Here is a 22754-nt window from a genome sequence, read left to right on the forward strand (position 1 = left end):
CATGTCTACACACTCCATATGCCAGGGGTCCTCAGATGGCACCTTACTGCCTGCACCAAGGTAATATATCTCCAGCCCAAACTGGGGCATTTAAGGCCCTATACACTGTTCCAATCCTTTTACTCTGAATGTAGGGGCGGGAGAGGCAGGGAAGAGCTCCAATAAATTTTAGGGTCCGAAGGGATTATTATAATAATCTAGATTGTTCATAACATGGGCATAGAATTTCTCCCAAAATACATAAAACCTTGTGATTAAACTATAGCACATCTTCCAGAGACACAAGGTGAGTGAGGCAATAGGATTTATTGGACTAACTTCTTCAGAAAATATCCAATCTTGATTTATAAACTCCCCATGATGGGAATTTACCACAGCCCTTGGTAAGCTGTTCCAAAGGATGGTTTACGGTTTAAAATTATTATTATTTAAGCATAGAATAGGAAGTCATTGTCAGCACCAGGATTAGAACTCACTATATCTTCACTATGATGATAATTTCTGGGGAAATGCCTTAAATTCCTTCTTAAGGGCCATGTTTTGATTTTGGCTATTTAGGTATAACTTGAGTTTCTTCAGATTTATAGCAGTGTAAACAAGTGTAGAATTTCACCCAGATTGTGTGTTAGAGTAAATCCATATAGTAAACAGTGAGAACAAGCACAATAAACTCCCAAAGAGACAGCAGGTTTGTTTGCTATAATTAAAGGTTTGCGTTAGCAATGTTCATTTGTGAAGCCAGTGCTATGAATGGCATCCAGTTGCCAGCTTGAGACTGATGTCCTATTTATCTATAGGCAACTGCCTAGTCAAAGTAAAAAAAAATAATAATAATTATGACCTCCTAACATATACTGTAGAAGTAAAAAAAAAATCAATGATAATAATGCTAAGCTTCTAGAATTAGTTTGTATTTCAAGCGGTTGAGAAAGAACACTTGACCTTGAAGGGTAAGGCTGTGTGGGAGTAAGATTTTCTTTCCTATAGATTGTATTTACATTTTCACTGCCTCATGGCGCCCATGATTGCCTTAGGTGGCCCTCTACAGGAGATGGGACCCAGCAGTGGAGAAACACTGATCATTAGCATAGGCAGCATCAATGCATCTCAGTACTGCTATTAAATTGTGTCTTCACCTGACTTCGAGTTTTGCAGTTACCATACCCATTCAGCTCTCACTCCCCCTACTGTCAACAAGAGAGTCACTTGTAATCATGACTTTTGTATTGAGTACAGCTAGATGGGAAATGGCTTTCTCTTTCTGTGAAAATTTTTGAGATCTCCCAAAATTTTGCCTTACTGAATCAGGACAGGTTTCAGAGTAGCAGCCATGTTAGTCTGTATTCGCAAAAAGTAAAGGAGTACTTGTGGCACCTTAGAGACTAACCAATTTATTTGAGCATAAGCTTTCATGAGCTACAGCTCAATGCATCCAATGAAGTGAGCTGTAGCTCACGAAAGCTTATGCTCAAATAAATTGGTTAGTCTCTAAGGTGCCACTAGTACTCCTGAATCAGGACAAAAAGTTGAACTATTAAAAATGTTCACAAATTGAAAATTCTGGGTTTGGGTCTGTCAAAATGTTTTGATTATTTCAAATATTTTATTTTGATTTTGACTTTTTTAAAAACAAACAAAACCTTTTTTCATCTAAATTTACTAACATTTCAAACCATAAAGTCATTTTGACTTTAAAAAAAAAAACCTGAAAATTTTGGGTTTGAAAATATTGAACAGGACTTTTGTCAATTTCAGAACTTTTTTTTCCAAAAATTCATCTCGGTCAGGAGACTCGAAACTGATGCTGCTTCAAGAACAGTTTTGGTTTCAATGAAGTTCTTTTTTTTTTTTTTTTTTGGCAAAAAAAGGTTAATCAAAAAATTCCCAACCCAGTCTAGTGATATGAGTACCTGTCCATTAAGGACTAGAAAGTTTGGACCACCAAACCATTTCATGATCTATCAATCAACCATCACAAGCTGACCACCTGAGTTACCACTTGTGTGGCCTTCAATTGGATAAGTCACCTTATGTCAAAGAATTCTTTATCTCACGATCACTTTCTTCAGCCATCCAGTGTAGCAGAAAAGATCCTTACCTGGTGTAAATTGGCTTAGCTGGTCAGTTGTACTGAAGTCTATGAAACTATAGTTTACACTAGCTGAGGATCTCATTATATGGGGCTAAATACCTCTATGCCACATATCTTTTTAATAATAGTAAATGTGACCTTTTATTTCTTTGGAACAACTTAGGTTTCTTGTCTGCTTAGAACACTCATCATTCTTAGCACTTCGCCGTCAATTTGGAATCATGGACAGCACAGCGGAATGATTTAGCACATCAAGAGCTATTCTGAATTCTTACTTAGGGCAGTACTTGATAGCTCCTGGTGCAAATATAACCTATGTAGAAGGGAAGGAGGTCAATTCACTTAATACAGAATTCCTCTATCTGACAAAGTATTTGCATAGACCTTGAATTCCTATCCTTGCAAGAGGCTACAGCTGGATTTTCTATAGAAATTCTCTAAATACAAAAAGTGGAAATTATAATAGTATTCACTTTCGTTCTCCTCTCAGAAATCCAGTGCCAGTTTTTACAATAAGACAATTATGCGCTCACACACACAGACATGCACAATTAATATATTTCAAATTTCTTTTATGAATAGCACTCTAAAGATAAACCTTTCAGCACAGCAGTTACAATGCACCCTAGCTAGACTAACAGCTGTAACTACAGATTTGCTATTTCATTTAAAATGAAGAATATAACACAGGGCTCAAACCCAAATATATATTTATTTATAATACTTTACAAATTAAATACAGGGATTGGGACATCTGACAGAGATCTTCTGCTTTTATGTAGGCTCACCCTGGGTGTTATCTTGACAATTCAATAAAACATTTAGCTGTACCACATAATCAGTTGTTTCAGCATCCACATTATTGAGCACATACACAACTTCAAATAAGACAGAAAAAGAACTTGAGAATTAATGTAGCTGTTTGGCTCACACACTGTCTTTGGTTCAATGATGTTCAACTGAGTTCATGAAGACATTTGGCCTCCAGTCTGTGATTCCTCCTTTATGGTGTTTTTTCCAGTCTCAATCCCACTGACTTCTGTAAAATTCCAGGAAACTGTATTGAGATTCAATCCACAGATTCAGTTTAGGTTACTCCGGGCAGCGCTATCTTCTTCAGTAGGACTGGGCTGGATCTGACTGGTAAAGAACTCACTATGGATTTCCCATGGGCTTCTAGCTCTTAACTGGAACGGGTGAGGGGGGCAGTGTATTTGTGTACATGCAGGAATGCTTGCCCTTAATGAAGCTTCCCATACCCGCTTCAAAATAGCTACTGAGCATGGTTAATAACTTCCTGCCCTCCCTCTGAAAGAGCAACTACAGATGTCAAGAATTAAAATATTCATAAACCAGTCGGAGAACACTTCAATCTCTCTGGTCACTCGATTTCTGATCTCAAAGTGACTATCCTTCAACAAAAATCTTCGAAAACAGACTCCAACAAGAGACTGCTGAATTGGAATTAATTTGCAAATTGGATACAATTAACTTAGGCTTGAATAGAGACTGGGAATGGTTGATTCATTATAAAAAGTAACCTATTTCCCCTTGTTTATTCCTTCCGCCGCCCCCCTCACTGTTCCTCAGACGTTCTTGTTAAACCCTGGATTTGTGCTGGAAATGGCCCACCTTGATTATCATACACATTCTAAGGAGAGTGATCACTTTACATAAGCTTTTACCAGCAGGAGAGTGGGGTGGGGGGAGAGAAAACCTTTTGTAGTGATAAACACCCATTTTTTCATGGTCTGTGTGTATAAAAACATCTTCTGTATTTTCCACAGTATGCATCCGATGAAGTGAGCTGTAGCTCATGAAAGCTTATGCTCAGATAAATTGGTTAGTCTCTAAGGTGCCACAAGTACTCCTTTTCTTTTTGCGAATACAGACTAACACGGCTGTTACTCTGAAACCTGTCATACTTCTCTGCAGTTACTCAAGGCTGTACACTGCCATCTTGTCTGGGAACGTTTCCATATCAACCCTGAGCAAGTAGAAACAGCAGCTTTAATTACAGCAATAAGCAATTTTTGCCTGAACACCATGAAAAAAGAAAAGGGGGTTACACAAACTCAGTAAGCTTGTGTGTGTGAAAAGGAGCAACACTCTTTCTTACATGTGATGTGCTTTTTAGTTACTCCCTTGTGGGAGTCTCTCCAATGTGCAAAGATACACAGTTAAGTGTGGTGTTATATTTAAACCTGAAAAACCTCGGCATTATAATAATGCTTTCTGTGCCCAAAGCATCTTAAAGAGCCAATCTTATGAAGTAGGTGTTTTGATCCCCATTTTACAAATAGAGAAACTGAGGCACAGACTTGTAAAGCCTTTATATAGACATGCTGATGAACAGTGAGCGATCTGAGGCCACAGAGAAAGTCACTGTCAGAGCCAAGGCTAAAATTTGGATCTAATGATTCTAAGGCCCGTACGCCCCTGGACCATACAGCACTTGACCATACTTTTTCCACCACAAACTCACTTGTAATTTAAAAAAAAGAAAAAGAAACAATATAGTATTCACGGTGCAAAGAGTCAAGAAAGCAGAATATTTTAAGGAAAAAAGATCATGTTTTCATATTGCCACAATAGGCCAATTTGTAATAAATGCCATCTGGATTACTGGAAAAATATACAATCATAGAATCCCAACAATGGCCTCATAGAGATTGTGTTTTCAGTAACACCTGATAGTCCACTGTTTAACCGTCAGGATCTAATTTTGATCTCAGATATGACATCAAGGCACATAGTGACATGCACAGTAGCTGCTGTTCAGCACTACAAAATGGTGCCCCTGATATCAGAATGTGCCTTCAGGGTGGAAGGCATTATGCCCATTTCCACAAATGTTCGCATTTCTTCCCAACAATTTATTTTACAGATAAGTGCTCAAACACATCCCTTCTCTAGACAATGATTGCACATTCTTGTAAGTGAAAGTTGGCACATTTAAAATATGAGTTTAATTATTCACAAATGGCTGCATACTAGTCAGAAACGGAACAGAAAACTACATTCTGTTTGCATGGTGAAAATGTTTTTTAAAGAGAATCAGGCTGGATAGTTATTATAGTGCCTATCAACCCATGTATTTTTGAAATACTGTGTTAGATCATGTGTATATTTCTCCATAGCAGAGCACTAAAGATTTATATGGAATCCAGACCTGCATGCTGTTTTATATATATATTAAGTTAAAGGGTATGTAGCATGGCCAATGCATGTTGTAGCTTTTATACGTTTTAAAAAGAAAATCTACTGTGTTACCTAGGAGTGAGAAATACTTTCTGTTTTAAAGTCGTTACACAAATGGAAATCTGTGGCTGGTTTCAGACCTCAGCCTAACGTTAAACTTTTTACAAGGCTTCCACTGACTTGACACTTGCTGTTCAATTGAGTGCACTTTATTGTTTAATTTATGCTGCCATTAATTGTGCGGTGTCGTATTTGCCATTGGCCATCTTTGTGACAGGCATAAGCCGATGCAGTCAAATGGCATTGCAGCAGCTTACATTTGGCCCTATGTTATGGCAATAAAGTCTACCCTAGATGTGGGTTCAATCAAAGACTGCTGGCCAAAATATATATTTTTCTAGGACTGATGCTAAAAAAATAAGGAAGCTCCAGTCTGGAAATGTTTTTATTTCTGCATATGTTTGGCACATATTTCCTATTACTTTTTCTGTCCCCCTAGACTAACAGTGCACAGCATCTAAGAACATACCATTAAAACAACTCAGCATATTTTAGACCTCTAATGTGTAGACACTGGAAGAAATGCTCGTAAAAGTGTTTTCACATTGTATGTACTCAGTGTCTCCTTCTTTGAATGCATGTTTTAGGATGGCAATTTTTATCTGAACCACATTCAGAGAGCCAACTTCTGCTGTCATTTACAACTGTGCAAGTCCACTGATTTCAATGGGATTATTTGGATTTAAAGCAGGATTTGGCCCTTAAAATTTCAGAATACTAAAGGCAAAATACATCTAATAAAATATGTCTCCTTCCGTCTCCCATGAGATTCCTTCTAAGGAAGAGAACATAGTCAAGGGGGTAACACACAAGTCAAGGGGTGAAATCTGGATCCATTGACTTCAAAGAGGCTAGAATTTCACTCAGGGAGTCCCAGACGGTATCCTTTGCTACTGACCTTGGGACAGGTCAGCAGAGGAAAAATCAAGCTTTTAAGTTTGAAGAAGTTGAGCTAAATTTTCACCCCCATTCTTTTTTCCAGGCAGGATCAGAAGCAGAAACACCAAAATAGCTAGAGATCTTGTTCTCATAGCAATTACAGCCTAACTGGAAACAAGGATGCTGATATTGTCAGATTTTCCAGGCTAGTTTTGCAGACCTGATAGTAGGTAAGAATGTCCTCGAACAACACCGAGGGTCAGATCCTTGGCTTGCATAAACTGGTATAATTCTGTTGATGTTAATAGAGCAACATTTATTTACCCAAGCTGAGGATCTGGCCCATTTCTGAAACTTTTGGAGACTCCCTGTCTATAGTGATTAGAGTATATGCAAATTGTCTGCCATTTTTGGTAAGATGATCGGTACATATGTAAAACGTATTGAGTTAAATTCTGCTTTCTGATTAATACATGCAGTTCCCACAGAAATAGCTACCATTGATTTTAATGGGAGTTGTGCACATTGTCTTTGAAATCCCACATATCCGCCGTTAAAAAAAAAAAAGATCAAACTGGAGATGGGACATGATATAAATCCTGCAGGCAGCCTCCTCCCCCATCATCAGATGCTCTTCTTGTTTCAAGTTTTTCTGGATAATGTGACAGACAAATCAATCTTGCTAGGACAATACTGTCCAGAATGTCATAACACAAGATGGAGATGGCAACTTACTGTCAACGTATGCAGAACAACCGCAGCTACCCAAAGCACTTGGACCCTTGTATTTTATTGCCAGGAACTTACATATGGATGTAATTAAGTTAGCTTATCTCTAGTGTAAAACCTCACACCGTACAAATAAAATCCATGGGGAAATCATATTGAACCCATTTGATTACTAACCAGGACTGAATGATGAAAAATAGACTGTTTTGCCTTCAGATTGGTTGTTGAGACATATTAATGATGCACTTACAGTCAAGTTTCCCAGCTGGGGCTCATCCAAAGCCCACTGAAGCCAATGGAAAAATGCCTATTGATTTTGATGGGCTTTAGAAAAAGACTCTGTTCTGTTGATCATGTACAGCAGAAAAGGAATATATTATATTATATGAATTCCTTATGAAGATGTGAATTCCAACAGGTGAAATAAACATTTTGTTTTCCCAATAGTTTGCAGATCCATTTGTTTCAGGATACGTGTGCTGTGAAACAAGACTGGAGGTGACGCAGCAGAATCTGACAAGTTGCATCGATATTGACAGCTGGAAAAAGGCTTCTATAAAAATGAGAAATCCGTAACATCAACAGCTCACCCAGAATAGGGAACTTCTTTCTAAGGAAAAATATGAATTAGATAAATAAAGGTGTTCTATGACCTTAGGAGCTCCCTACCACAGGGGAGAAGATGCCTGGCAAATATAGTGAAAAGTAAAACAAACAAACAAAAACCAACCAACCAAAAACAAACAAAAAAAAAGCCTGGCAGACTATTTTGATATCAACTGCTGGTGAAAACTATTAAAAAAAATCCTGAAAGTCCAATGTTCAGACATCAGTGAAGAGAAAGGAGTCCAAACGCTTGATAAAATTGAATTAGATTTCCAGTCATGAAGAAAGAGGTGCTAGAGCTTGGAGACTCAGATGGGGTGTATAAACCCAACACTGGAAAGGAACAGGTTAAAGAGCTGCTCTGAGCCCCTGTGGCTCCACCCTGCCACATCTGCAAAGCTTGCACAGGCTGGAGGAGGAGCTTAAAAGGGGAGCAGAGTAGGTCAGGAGCAGACAGGCGCTGGAGTTGAGCTGACCAATGTTCTGAGCTCCTGGGAAGGAACACAGCAGGAGCTCTTGCTGCCTGAAGCCTGGTGGTAGTGACCTTACCAAGTGGACAAAGAAGGGACCTATGACTCTCTGAAGGTCAGAGGCTTTATCTTTGTGTCCAGTTCTTTGAGATCCTGTTGGGAAGAGAGCAGACAGGTAGGAAGTCATCCAGGGAGGCAGCTACATAGCACTCTGGGGTGTAGGACTTAGCTGCTTACCACTGGGCCCTGGATCAGAACCTGGGGGAGAGGGTGGGCCAGAGCTTCCTTATCTACTCCTAAAGAGGAGCTGATTACTCAATGTTATCTCTGGTGTGGAGACTCTAGCAGAGGGCAGGCCAACTCCATGCTCTCAGACAGTAAGGCCGGAAGAGACCACCATGATCATCTAATCTGACCTCACCCACCCACTCCTGAGATCCTGACTCAAGGAGAATCCTGGGATCCCCTGCCTAGCCCCAAAGCTACCTCTGTTGTTGGACTCCTTTCATATACCTTGTGACATGTGGGCTTGAACATATGACCTGGCTGGAGGGCTGAGTCACTGACGGCACAGATCTAGAGCAGCTGTAAAAAGGGGAGTACCTTGAAGGAAAAAAGCCTGCCATGGCCTTGTCTGATCATGGGCAGTGTTGGCAGTGAATGTTTCCCTTCACAGAGACCTAATGGGACTTTATATCATATGATGAACTCAAGATGTAATGGGGCAGCAAGGCTGGATTGATGTTTTTGACAGTGGCAGCAAAGGAGAAAGATGAGTGAACAAAATGGCACCTCTATAAATAATGCCCTTAGTGACTCAGATGGGAACCCAGAACAGACTCCCAAAGTTAGCTGAACATCTTGAAAAAGTTTGGCTAATAGATTCTGATAGCATTTGTCAACTGTCCCATGGAAAGTCTATAGCAAAACTTAAAATAGCACCCAAATTTCCTGAAAGCTGCTCCTCCGCCTTCATCACAAGACCAGCCTTCCTAATCTCTTTTTCCAACTTAACTTTGTAGTTGAACCACTGCACAACTGCATTACCCCAAGCTCCTCCCTACATTATTGATCTGAGTTCTATGGGACTGCTGCACCTGTCAGAGCTTCAGCAACCTGTAAACTGCTCTAAATTAGGTTGGGGGCCATTTTGGTTCCCAGACTGTCCAGGATAAGGGAAAGGCTCTTAGAGCCATCTCTATTCCACGCCTCAGTTACAATGAGTCCAAACTGAGCATAGCTCAGAAGCTAACACATAGGGGCAGATCCTTAGCTAATATGAATTATTGAATCTCTGACTTCCAAGGCTCAACACCAGTTTAAACCAGCTGAGGATCTGGCCCATTTTTAGTATAGCTGCCTTACATTATGTGTTGTTTAATCGCCATCTGTACTATATCAATGGTAATCCATAACTTCCATATGTTTTAGATGAGTTCTTTTTGGCTAGCCAATGAGATAGCAGCACAGTGCCTGCCAGAGTGTGAACTGTGGTTTGCACTGCATCTATGTTTCTGATTGTACTCATGATTCTCTCTCAGATCTGTTTTACATTCACTTTCTTCTAATTCTTCATTGCTCCAAAAATACTAAGTGCAAAAGTCAATCTTCAGTTACTGGATTCCAGCACAGTTTGGGACATTTTCTGACGGCTTCCAAGTAGCTTTCGTGACTATGCTTGCAGAGTTCAGCAACAGAAAAGCCATGGTATAATCCAGGAATCTTTTGCTGCATGTTTGCTGTTAAACTAATTTACTGTCATTCTGGCTACTATTTTCCCCTCTTGAGATTGCTGCCTCAAACACTGGAGAAGGAATCAAAGGTTTGGTAAGGGTACAGTGCACAAAGTTCTTCAGCCCATTGATCTTTACCACCAAGATGCGTTACAGATGAAAATATTGCTACAGCTATAGTTATGTCTGCCTGGGTGTAATTCATTTTATGCTATGCATCCATTTTAATAAGGCACACTAGATTGACCTTGGAATTAACACGACTCTTGCTACAAATTACCACTTAATGTTCTGCAGGGTGCTGTGCAAACACATTCAAAACACATAAGCATGAGCACCATTTTACAGATGGAAAACAGACTCAGGGTCTGATTCACATTTGCTCTGTCACTGCAAAGTTAATGCAAAATGCTGAAAAAATCAGAACAATGGAGTTTTACACCCAGGTTGCATTGGTGCAAATGGTTACACGAGATGCAGGGCAACAGTTAATCAAGCCTAAAGAGATTAAATAATTTGTACAAGGACACACAGCAAGTCATAGGTGCAGGGAATATCAAAATCAAGGAGTACACCTATTCTCTAGCATGCCGCCTCATATTTTGAACCAATTGTAATCATTCAGCTGAAAGTCTGGGTACATGAAATTAAAGGAGGGTAATGTAATTAATGTAAATAAAAATTGGGCTTATGGAAATAGATCCTGTCAAACTAACTTGTTACCTTTTTTGATGACATTACAAGTTAATGGATAAAGGTAATAATGTTTGTGTAATATACTTAGATTTCTGCAAGGCATTTGACATGGTACTGCACATTTTGATTAAAAATCTAGAATGATATAAAATTAACATAACAAACATGAAATGGATTGAAAGCTGGCTAATTGATACATTTTGAGACCTAACTGTAAACAGAGAATTGTCATCATAGAATATCAGGGTTGGAAGGGACCTCAGGAGGTCATCTAGTCCAATCCCCTGCTCAAAGCAGGACCAATCCCCAACTAAATCATCCCAGCCAGGGCTTTGTCAAGCCTGACCTTAAAAACTTCTAAGGAAGGAGATTCCACCACCTCCCTAGGTAATGCATTCCAGTGTTTCACCACCCTCCTAGTGAAAATGTTTTTTCTAATATGCAACCCGAACCTCCCCCACTGCAACTTGAGACCATTACTCCTCGTTCTGTCATCTGCTACCACTGAGAACAGTCTAGATCCATCTTCTTTGGAACTCCCTTTCAGGTAGTTGAAAGCAGCTATCAAATCCCCCCTCATTCTTCTCTTCTGCAAACTAAATAATCCCAGTTCCCTCAGCCTCTTCTCATAAGTCATGTGTTCTAGACCCCTAATAATTTTTGTTGCCCTCCTCTGGACGCTTTACAATTTTTCCACATCCTTCTTGTAGTGTGGGGCCCAAAACTGGACACAGTACTCAGATGAGGCTTCACCAATGTCCAACAGAGAGGAAGGATCACGTCCCTTGATCTGCTGGCAGTGCCCCTACTTATAGATCCCAAAATGCCATTGGCCTTCTTGGCAACAAGGGCACACTGTTGACTCTCATCCAGCTTCTCATCCACTGTAACCCCTAGTCCTTTTCTGAGGAACTGTTGCCTAGCCGTTCCATCCCTAGTCTGTAGCCGTGCATGGGATTCTTCCGTCCTAAGTGCAGGACTCTGCACTTGTCCTTGTTGAACCTCATCAGATTTCTTTTGGCCCAATCCTCTAATTTGTTTAGGTCCCTCTGTATTCTATATCTACCCTCCAGCATATCTACCTCTCCTCCCAGTTTAATGTCATCTGCAAACTTTCTGAGGGTGCAATCCACACCATCCTCCAGATCATTAATGAAGATATTGAACAAAACCGGCCCCAGGACTGACCCTTGGGGCACTCCACTTGATACCAGCTGCCAACTAGACATGGGGCCATTAATCACTACCCGTTGAGCCAGACAATCTAGCCAACTTTCTATCCACCTTATAGTCCATTCATCCAGCCCATACTACTTTAACTTGCTGGCAAGAATACTGTGGGAGACCATGTCAAAAGCTTTGCTAAAGTCCAAGGAATAATGTGTCCACTGCTTTCCCCTCATCCACAGAGCCAGTTATCTCGTCACAGAAGGCAATTACATTAGTCAGGCATGACTTGCCCTTGGTGAATCCATGCTGACTGTTCCTGATCACTTTCCTCTCCTCTAAGTGCTTCAGAATTGATTCCTTGAATCAAATGGGTGTGTCTGGTGGGGCCCTATTGGGATAAGTTCTTGGCCCTACACTATTTAACATTTTTATCAGTGAGCTGGAAGAAAACATAAAATCATCACTGATTAATTTTGCAGATGACACAAAAATTGGGATCAAAAAAGTGGCAAAGGATAAATAGGACAGGTCTCTGATTCAGAGTGATCTGGATTGCTTGTAAACTGGGTACAAGCACTCAATATGCATTTTAATATGGCTAAATGTAAATGTACGCATCTAGGAACAAAGAATGCAGGGTGAGAAGCAGTGACTGAAAAAGATTTGGAGGTTTTGGTGTATAATCAGCTAAACATGAGATCCCAGTGTGACATTGTGGCCAAAAAGGCTGATGCAATGCTAGGATGCACAAATGAGAATCTTGAGTGGGAGAAGAGGTTATTTTACATCTATATTTGGCATTGGTGTGGTTGCTTCTGAATACTGAGTTAAGTTCTGGTGTCCATAATTCACCATTCAGGAAGGAAGTTGATAAATTGGAGGGGGGTTCAGAGATGAGTCATGGGAATGATTGAAGGATTAGAAAACCTGCCTTATAGTGACAGACTGAAGAAGCTCAATCTATTTAGCTTAACAAAGGGAAAGTTAAGGGGTGACTTGATTACGGTCTATAAATACTTACACGGGGAACAAATATTTAATAATGAGCACTGTAGTTTAGCAGAGAATGGTATAAAATGAGCCAATGGCTGGAAATTGAAGCGAGACAAATTCAGACTGGAAATAAGGCATACATTTTTAATGGTAAGTGTAATTAACCATTGGAACAAGGGTGGTGGTGGATTCTCCATCACTGAGAATTGTTAAATCAAGACTGGATGCTTTTCTAAAAGATCTGCCCTGGGAATTATTTTCGGGGAGTTCTCTGGCCTATTTTATACAGAAGGTCAGACTAGATAATCCAATGGTCCCTTCTGGCCTTGTAATCTATGAAGCTATTAAAACATCTGGCCTGATTTTTAAAAGTACTGCACTTCCGGGAGACCTGCAGGATGCCTAACTTTTCTAAGAATCAGGCCACTTACTTAGCTGCCTAAATATGGACGTCAGTGTCCAAATGTTGGTATCAAGTTTTGAAAATCTTGGCCATCCTCTGTGAACTGATGAATCACCTCTTTAATTGGCCTGGGGGGCATAATCATGAGTCTTGTGTCATAAGACAACATGTTGTAACAGGGTTATATGATACTGTGCAATCATTGTGGCTTGTAGGAGAAGTAGGTTTATAGAAGCTGATTCCTCTTTAATGGGTGGGAAAACAATAGAGATTTAGAGAGATTAAGGACTGACGTTATGCAATTAGAGATCTCATTGCTAGCCCCAAGTGCCAAATGCCTATAGTTTAAATAAAATAATTTTATGATGAATTTTTTATGGCTATTTTTATGGCTGTTTGTTTACATCAATTAAGTGTCTATTTGGAAAGCAACCCAGCCCTTGTAAATAAATTATCCAAAATCATCAACTATTCTTAATGAATAACTGGAACATGGCAGATCTGACAGCACATGTGAGCATTATCATAACTTTATTTTAATAGACTGCTGATTTAGCAGATGTTATCAGATTATCATTCAGCCTTTTTCCATCTCATTTAAATCCCTTATTCTCCAATGTGTCATTGGAGGGAGAGACTTGGTGGGATAACTCACATGACTGGAGTACTGTCATGGATGGATATAAACTGTTCAGAAAGGACAGGAAGGGCAGAAAAGGTGGGGGAGTTGCATTGTATGTAAGAGAGCAGTATGACTGCTCAGAGCTCCGCAGAAAAACCTGAGAGTCTCTGGATTAAGTATAGAAGTGTGAGCAACAAGGGTGATGTCTTGGTGGCAGTCTGCTATAGACCACCAGACCAGGGGGATGAGGTGGACAAGGCTTTCTTCAGGCAACTAACAGAAGTTACTAGATCACAGGCCCTGGTTCTCATGGGGGACTTCAATCACCCCAATATCTGCTGGGAGAGCAATACAGCAGTGCACAGACAATCCAGGAAGTTTTTGGAAAGTGTAGGGGACAATTTCCTGGTGCAAGTGCTGGAGGAACCAGCTAGGGGCAGAGCAATTCTTGACTTGCTGCTCACAAACCATGAAGAATTAGGAGGGGAAGCAAAAGTGGATGGGAACCTGGGAGACAGTGACCATGAGATAGTCGAGTTCAGGATCCTGACACAAGGAAGAAAGGAGAGTAGCAGAATATAGACCCTGGACTTCAGAAAAGCAGACTTTGACTTCCTCAGGGAACTGATGGGCAGGATCCCCTGGGAGAATAACATGAGGGGGAAAGGAGTCCAGGAGAGCTGGCTGTATTTTAAATAATCCGTATTGAGGTTGCAGGAACACACCATCCCAATGTGTAGAAAGAATAGTAAATATGGCAGGTGACCAGCTTGGCTTAACAGTGAAATCCTTGCTGATCTTCAAAACAAAAAAGAAGCTTACAAGAAGTGGAAGATTGGACAAATGACCAGGAAGGAGTATAAAAATATTGCTCAGGCATGCAGGAGTGAAATCAGGAAGGCCAAATCACAACTGGAGTTGCAACTAGGAAGGGATGTTAAGAGTAACAAGAAGGGTTTCTACAGGTATGTTAGCAACAAGAAGAAGGTCAAGGAAAGTGTGGGCCCCTTACTGAATGGGGGAGGCAACCTAGTGACAGAGGATGTGGAAAAAGCTAATGTACTCAATGCTTTTTTTGCCTCTGTCTTCACGAACAAGGTCAGCTCCCAGACTACTGCACTGGGCAGCACAGCATGGGGAGGAGGTGACCAGGGCTCTGTGGAGAAAGAAGTGGTTTGGGACGATTTAGAAAAGCTGGACGAGCACAAGTCCATGAGGCCGGATGCACTGCATCCGAGAGTGCTAAAGAAGTTGGCGGATGTGATTGCAGAGCCATTGGCCATCATCTTTGAAAACTCATGGTGATCTGGGGAAGTCCCAGATGACTGGAAAAAGGCTAATGTAGTGCCCATCTTTAAAAAAGGGGAAGAAGGAGGACCCAGGGAACTACAGGACAGTCAGCCTCACCTCAGTCTCTGGAAAAATCATGGAGCAGGTCCTCAAGAAATCAAGCACTTTAAGGAGAAGAAAGTGATCAGGAACAGTCAGCATGGATTCACCAAGGGCAAGTCATGCCTGACTAACCTAATTGCCTTCTATGATGAGATAACTGGCTCTGTGGATGAGGGGAAAGCAGTGAACATGTTGTTCCTTGACTTTAGCAAAGCTTTTGACATGGTCTCCCACAGTATTCTTGCCAGCAAGTTAAAGAAGTATGGGCTGGATGAATGGACTATAAGGTGGATAGAAAGCTGGCTAGATCATCGGGTTCAACAATGGCTCCACATCAAGTTGGTAGCCGGTATCAAGTGGAGTGCCCCAAAGGGTCAGTCCTGGGGCTGGTTTTGTTCAATATCTTTATTAATTATCTGGAGGATGGCGTGGATTGCACTCTCAGAAAGTTTGCAGATGACACTAAACTGGGAGGAGAGGTAGATACGCTGGAGGGTACAGATAGGATACAGAGGGACCTAGACAAATTAGAGGATTGGGTCAAAAGAAATCTGATGAGGTTCAACAAGGACAAGTGCAGAGTCCTGCACTTAGGACGAAAGAATCCCAGGCACTGCTTCAGACTAGGGAATGAGTGGCTAGGCAGCAGTTCCTCAGAAAAGGACCTAGGGGTTACAGTGGATGAGAAGCTGGATATGAGTCAACAGTGTGCCCTTGTTGCCAAGAAGGCTAACGGCTATTTGGGTTGTATAAGTAGGAGCATTGCCAGCAGATCGAGGGACATGATCATTCCCCTCTATTTGGCATTAGTGAGGCCTCATCTGGAGTTCTTTCAGAGTAACAGCCGTGTTAGTCTGTATTCGCAAAAAGAAAAGGAGTACTTGTGGCACCTTAGAGACGAACAAATTTATTTGAGCATAAGCTTTCGTGAGCTACAGCTCACTTCAGTTTGGGGCCCCACATTACAAGAAGGATATGGAAAAGTTGCAAACAGTCCAGCAGAGGGCAACAAAAATGATTAGAGGGGCTGGAGTACATGATTTATGAGGAGAGGCTGAGAGAACTGGGATTATTTAGTCTGCAGAAGAGAAGAGTGAGTGGGGATTTGATAGCTGCTTTCAAGTACCTGAAAGGGGGTTCCAAAGAGATTGGATCTAGACTGTTCTCAGTGGTAGCAGATGACAGAAAAAGGAGTAATGGTCTCAAGTTGCAGTAGGGGAGGTTTATGTTGGATATTAGGAAAAACTTTTTCACTAGGAGTGTAGTGAAGTACTGGAATGCGTTATCTAGCGGGGTGGTGGAATCTCCTTCCTTAGAGGTTTTTAAAGTGAGGCTTGACAAAGCCCTGGCTGGGATGATTTAGTTGGGGATTGGTCCTTCTTTAAACAAGGGATTGAACTAGATGACCTCCTGAGGTCCTTTTCAACCCTGATAGTCTATAATTCTATGCACAAGCCCATATACCTATTTTACTTTAGGTTAATGAGACCTTCCTATGCTGATACCAATGCAGAGTCTCATGTGTTCTTCTAGTTTTTTACATAGATAGTGCAAAAATATATTCACTTTTTATTTTATTTTCATTTATTATCCTGTAAACTGTGGCAGAGAGTAGCCCCTTTTAACCTAAAGCCATAGAAATGTGATACTCCATACAGTCTATTTAATAATCTTGAATTTTGCAAGTAACATTAGCCAGGTATTGATAATTTCAAATGACTTTTACCCTTCCCTTTGTTATTAATAAAAACCACTTGGAAACCTTGAAATGAAAATGTTTCCTTCTGAATTCTTTCCATTCGTCTCTCTCTTATACACACACACACACCCACACAGAGACTTATAATTTGACAGCTGGGCTGCTGGCACCAATTGCTTGTATTCCTTGGGCAGGGGGGAGGAGGGAAGAAAAATAAACCTTTACAAATCCTTGGATGTTGCAAACAGGTTTAAAAAACAAAAAATCAGTCACATTTTGAGCTAGGAGCCTTGATAATACAGCTTACCACATTCATATTCAACATCCTATAATTCTGTTTGTTATACTTTTGCCCTTGCCTAGATAAAGGTGTGAGAGAGTTGCTAATAACGACCATCATCTTTTATTTGTTTTTGAGACCGCATCTCTACTTAGGTTTGGATGCTTTTGATAATATTATGTCTTGAAAATCAGTCAAGCTGTAATGTACATGATAAAGGGGACTGTTGCCAGAGAGAGATGGACAGAAAGATATCTAAAAAGCCTGTGACTCTTTATTTTTCTCATCTTTTTCTCAATTGTTGTCTTCATTAGTGTCTGTTGCTTTGTTGGTGTTGATGAGCATCTCTCTCTCATTCTCTCTCACATGGCAAGATTCACTTGTATACTTTGGCTTCATCAAGCACCTGGAAAAATGGTTTGTCTGGTCAACCTGCTACTGCACATCTCTTGAGTAGTGCAAAGAAGCTAGAGGCTTCTTCTAGCAAACCTGGCCTATTGCTGAGATATCAATGTAAGTGGTCTAATCTTCTGATTTACTCCTAATGTATAATTATAATTTCATATTCAGAGCCAGAGGTGGACCAATGCATTTCTTGTCAGGTGATTGCAAGGAAATAAGAGTTCTCCAGCTGCAAATATGTCCATAAAAAATGGATAAACTAAACAGTAATAAGTCACCAGGACCAGATGGTATTCACCCAAGAGTTCTGAAGGAACTCAAATATGAAATTGCAGAACTGCTAACTATATTCTGTAACCTATAATTTTAAATTCCAATTTTTAAAAAGTGCTCCAGAGGCGATCCTGGCAATTACAGGCCAGTAAGCCTGACTTCAGTAACGGGCAAACTGGTTGAAACTATAGTAAAGAACAAAAGTGTCAGACACATAGATGAACATCATTTGTTGGGGAAGAGTCAATGTGGTTTTTGTAAAGGGAAATCATGCCTCACCAATCTGCTAGAATTGTTTGAGGGGGTCAACAAGCATGTGGACAAAGGGGATCCAGTGGATATAGTGTACTGGGATTTTCAGAAAGCCTTCGAGAAGGTCCCTTACCAAAGACTCTTAAGCAAAATAAGCTGTCATGCATAAGAGGGAAGGTTCTTTCATGGACTGGTAACTGGTTAAAAGATAGGAAACAAAAGGTAGGAATAAATGGTCAGTTCTCAGAATGGAGAGAGGTATATAGTGGTGTCCCACAGGGGTTTGTATTGGGCCCAGTCCTATTCAATATATTCATAAATGAACTGGGAAAAGGAGTAAACTGTGAGGTGGCAAAGTTTGCAGATGATACAAAATTGTTCAAGAAAGTTAAGTCCCAGGCAGACTGCGAAGAGCTACAAAAGGATCTCTCAAAACTGGGTGACTGGGCAACAAAATGGCAGATGAAATTCAATGTTGATAAATGCAAAGTAATGCACATTGGAAAACATAATCGCAACTATACATACAAAATGATGGGGGTCTAAATTGGTTGTTGTCACTCAAGAAAGAGATTTTGGAGTCATTGTGGATAGTTCTCTGGAAACATCCACTCAGTGTGCAGCAGCAGTCAAAAAAACTAGCAGTATGTTGGGAATCATTAAAAAGGTATAGATAATAAGAGAGAAAATATCATATTGCCTCTATAAATCTATGTTTTGCCCACATCTTGAATACTGCATGAAGATGTGGTAGCCCCATCTCAAAAAAGATATATTGGAACTGGAAAAGGTTGAGAAAAGGGCAACAAAAATGATTAGGGGTATGGAACAGCTGCCATATGAGGAGAGATTAATAAGATTGGGACTTTTCAGCTTGGAAAAGAGACGACTAAAGGGGGATATGATAGAGGTCTATAAAATCATGACTGGTGTGGAGAAAGTAAACAAGGAAGTATTATTTACTCCTTCTCATAACACAAGAACTAGGGGTCACCAAATGAAATTAATAGGCAGCAGGTTTAAAACAAACAAAAGGAAATATTTTTTCACACAATGCACAGTCAACCTGTGGAACTCCTTGCCAGAGGCTGTTGTGAAGGCCAAGTCTATAACAGGATTCAAAAAAGAACTAGATAAGTTCATGGAGGAAATGTCCATCAATGGCTATGAGCCAGGATGGGCAGGGATGGTGTCCCTAGCCTGTTTGCTATAAGCTGGGAATGGGCAACAGGGGATGGATCACTTGTTGATTACCTGTTCTGTTCATTCCCTCTGGGGCACCTGGTATTGGCCACTGTCAGAAGACAGGACACTGGGCTCAATGGACCTTTGGTCTGACCCACTATGGCCATTCTTATGTCCAAGCTCACGATCCTGACAGTGAGACTGATAACACCATACAGCAAGTACAGTATAGGACCAAAAGGGAGAACTCACTCAGCTAAAATGAACCAATTTTTCTTCATCATTTTGTGCTCCGTGAGGCAGGGGGGAGGAGGGGAATGCTTTTTTCAATCTTTTAATGGAAGGACAAAACCCTTGTTGCAATATCTCCACTCAATTTAGCTGTCACTGTTGTAAGCTGAGAGAATAGGATCCATTTTGAAAGTGGTCAGTGATGAGCTAGCTGTATTGACCTATTGACCTTAAGGGTCTGACTGCCAAGTATGCTGAGTAGTAACTTGTGTCATAAGTAGTGCCATTGAAATCATTACTTGTGGACAATCATGGCCAGATCCTCTCTGGGATAATGGAGCTATGGCAATTTGATCTGGCACCAATTGTAGAGGAAGGCACTGTGCAGCAGAAATAGGTGTGGCAGACCCTGGCCCTGCATAACTCTATTAAAAGTTCACTGTAATAAACTTGCATTAGAATATATGCAACTAATAAGAACCTTATAAACAAGTCATAAAACCAGACATGAGGCATCCAAAACCTCAAGCCCAATAATGTCACAGAATAAACAGGATTAGAGTAGAGAGGAGGGCATGTGAATTAAAAAGTCCTGGCAAAGAGCTGTTGATGTGGCCATATCATGGGAATCAGTCTTGATAAATATACACCAAAAGGTCCCCAAAAGAGACTTCCTTTACTCACATCAATATGAAATCAAAGTGAGTTTGAACGTCAAAGGAGGGTGTTTATAAACATGAAGCAGAAAGGAGGCAATATGCTGGACAAGTTCTGCTTTTGTCCAACCACCCATTTTATTCTAAACATCAGTTTAAAAGATTTCTTTGTGACCCTTTTAGCTCATTCTGCTGTATGTTGACATTGTTGACACAAATACATAGGCTAGATGTTTAGTTGCTTTAAACTGACCGAACTCTAGTGAATCCAATGGAGCCAAGCCAATTCACATCAACTGAGGATCTGGCCCAGCGTCAGTTGTCATTATTAGACAGCCACACATGTTAACAGGGAAGTCAAAGCCACATTATAACTATTCTGAATGTTAAAGAGCGAGTACAGTTACACGTGAAGTAGGAGAGTAGTACAAAGTTCACACTAAAACTTGTAATTAACCTAAAATTCTAATCACAAGTATGATCATTACTCAAAAAATGATTACTAGGCAGCTTATGGCTGCTTTGCATGGATGTACTAGACTCAAGTGAGAGGACACAGAACCCCTTTCCTAGCTCTTAGACTCAATGCACAGATGCAGTGACAGCGACTACAAAAAGTTCCCCCCGCCCCCCACCCCCGCTCTCCTGCTGGTAATAGCTCACCTGACCTGATCACTCTAGTTATAGTGTATATGATAACACCCATTGTTTCAAGTTCTCTGTGTATATAAATCTCCCCACTGTTTTTTCCAATGAATGCATCTAGTGAAGTGAGCTGTAGCTCACAAAAGCTTATGCTCAAATAAATTGGTTAGTCTCTAAGGTGCCACAAGTCCTCCTTTTCTTTTTGCGGATACAAACTAACACGACTACTACTCTGAAACCTGTCATTCTCAGCTGGATCTCTCTTTTACTGACCCCCTATCCCTGTGCTATTCTTTTTTTGTCAGATTTGTTACCAGGGTCTGTTACTCTGTAGTTTCCATTCAACCCCTGTTTTTCAAGCTGGGCTGTGAGATCATAGAATATCAGGGTTGGAAGGGATCTCAGGAGGTCATCTAGTCCAATCCCCTGCTCAAAGCAGGACCAATCCCCAACTAAATCATCCCAGCCAGGGCTTTGTCAAGCCTGACTTTAAAAACCTCTAAGGAAGGAGATTCCACCACCTCCCTATGTAACTCATTCCAGTGCTTCACCACTCTCCTAGTTTTTCCTAATATGCAGCCTAAACCTCCCCCACTGCAACTTGAGACCATTACTCCTTGTTCTGTCATCAGCTACCGCTGAGAACAGTCTAGATCCATCCTCTTTGGAACCCCCTTTCAGGTACTTGAAAGCAGCTATCAATCCCCCCCTCATTCTTCTCTTCTGCAGACGAAATAATCCCAGTTCCCTCAGCCTCTCCTCATAAATCATGTGCTCCAGCCCCCTAATCATTTTTGTAACGATCTTGCCAACTTTAACCTCATGGTAAAAAGATAGATAATAAAGTAAAGAATGAACCTACTCCTCAACGCACACGCACACACCATGAATAAAATTATACATGACCCTGTGCAGAAAAAAATACCTCCAAGATTTTGCAGCTAGTTTGGAACCTACAGTTGGCTTCGAAGGATGGTGCTCCAGTTAGCATGATTCTAATTATAGTATTCGCTTGTTTAGCATGGGTTCCACTCCACTTAAACTCTGTGACCTCATCTCACATGCAACAGCAATATCCCCTGTTGACCATTAGTTCTTTCCTCATTGCGAGAGTGTGAGACTCCACCCCTTCGGCAGAAAAATGCTCATCAAAGAAGTATGCTGGCCTCATCATCTACTATATAACAATAATCCATCAGCATGTATACTGTGGAGAATAGACCCCTAATATACACTGAATATTCTCTTAGAAAACTGTGTATTGTATTGGATCATTACAATGCATATGTCACGGTTCCTCCCCCACTCTGAACTCTAGGGTACAGATGTGGGGACCTGCATGAAAAACCTCCTAAGCTTATCTTTACCAGCTTAGGTCAAAACTTCCCCAAGGTACAAAATATTACACCTTGGACTGGCCGCTACCACCACCAAACTAATACTGGTTACTGGGGAAGAGCTGTTTGGACGCGTCCTTCCCCCCAAAATACTTCCCAAAACCTTGCACCCCACTTCCTGGACAAGGTTTGGTAAAAAGCCTCACCAATTTGCTTAGGTGACTACAGATCCAGACCCTTGGATCTTAAGAACAATGAACAATCCTCCCAACACTTGCACCCCCCCTTTCCTGGGAAATGTTGGATAAAAAGCCTCACCAATTTGCATAGGTGACCACAGACCCAAACCCTTGGATCTGAGAACAATGAAAAAGCATTCAGTGTTTTACAAGAAGACTTTTAATAAAAAATAGAAGTAAATAGAAATAAAGAAATCCCCCCTGTAAAATCAGGATGGTAGATATCTTACAGGGTAATTAGATTCAAAAACATAGAGAACCCCTCTAGGCAAAACCTTAAGTTACAAAAAAGATACACAGACAGAAATAGTTATTCTATTCAGCACAATTCTTTTCTCAGCCATTTAAAGAAATCATAATCTAACACATACCTAGCTAGATTACTTACTAAAAGTTCTAAGACTCCATTCCTGTTCTGTCCCCGGCCAAGACGACTACAGACAGACACAGACCCTTTGTTTCTCTCCCTCCTCCCAGCTTTTGAAAGTATCTTGTCTCCTCATTGGTCA

At 40.7% G+C, this 22754-nt stretch overlaps 1 protein-coding gene across 3 annotated transcripts in view; it reads right to left on the minus strand.

Annotated features, from left to right (window-relative positions):
• Positions 1 to 2843: 2843 nt before the first annotated feature.
• Positions 2844 to 22754, minus strand: part of LOC311525190 (uncharacterized protein) — a 277462-nt gene continuing 257551 nt past the window's right edge. For all 3 annotated transcript variants that reach the window (XR_014712713.1, XM_084637087.1, XM_084637094.1), the window contains one exon: positions 2844 to 3131. Coding sequence is in view for 2 of the 3 variants with exons in the window: in XM_084637087.1 (XP_084493213.1) it covers positions 3096 to 3131 (36 nt within the window). In the remaining variant the exon portion in view is untranslated. The remainder of the gene's footprint in view (positions 3132 to 22754) is intronic.

This window comes from Lepidochelys olivacea (genome assembly GCF_965140295.1).
Source record: "Lepidochelys olivacea isolate rLepOli2 genome assembly, chromosome: 1".
NCBI classification, from domain to species: domain Eukaryota; kingdom Metazoa; phylum Chordata; order Testudines; family Cheloniidae; genus Lepidochelys; species Lepidochelys olivacea.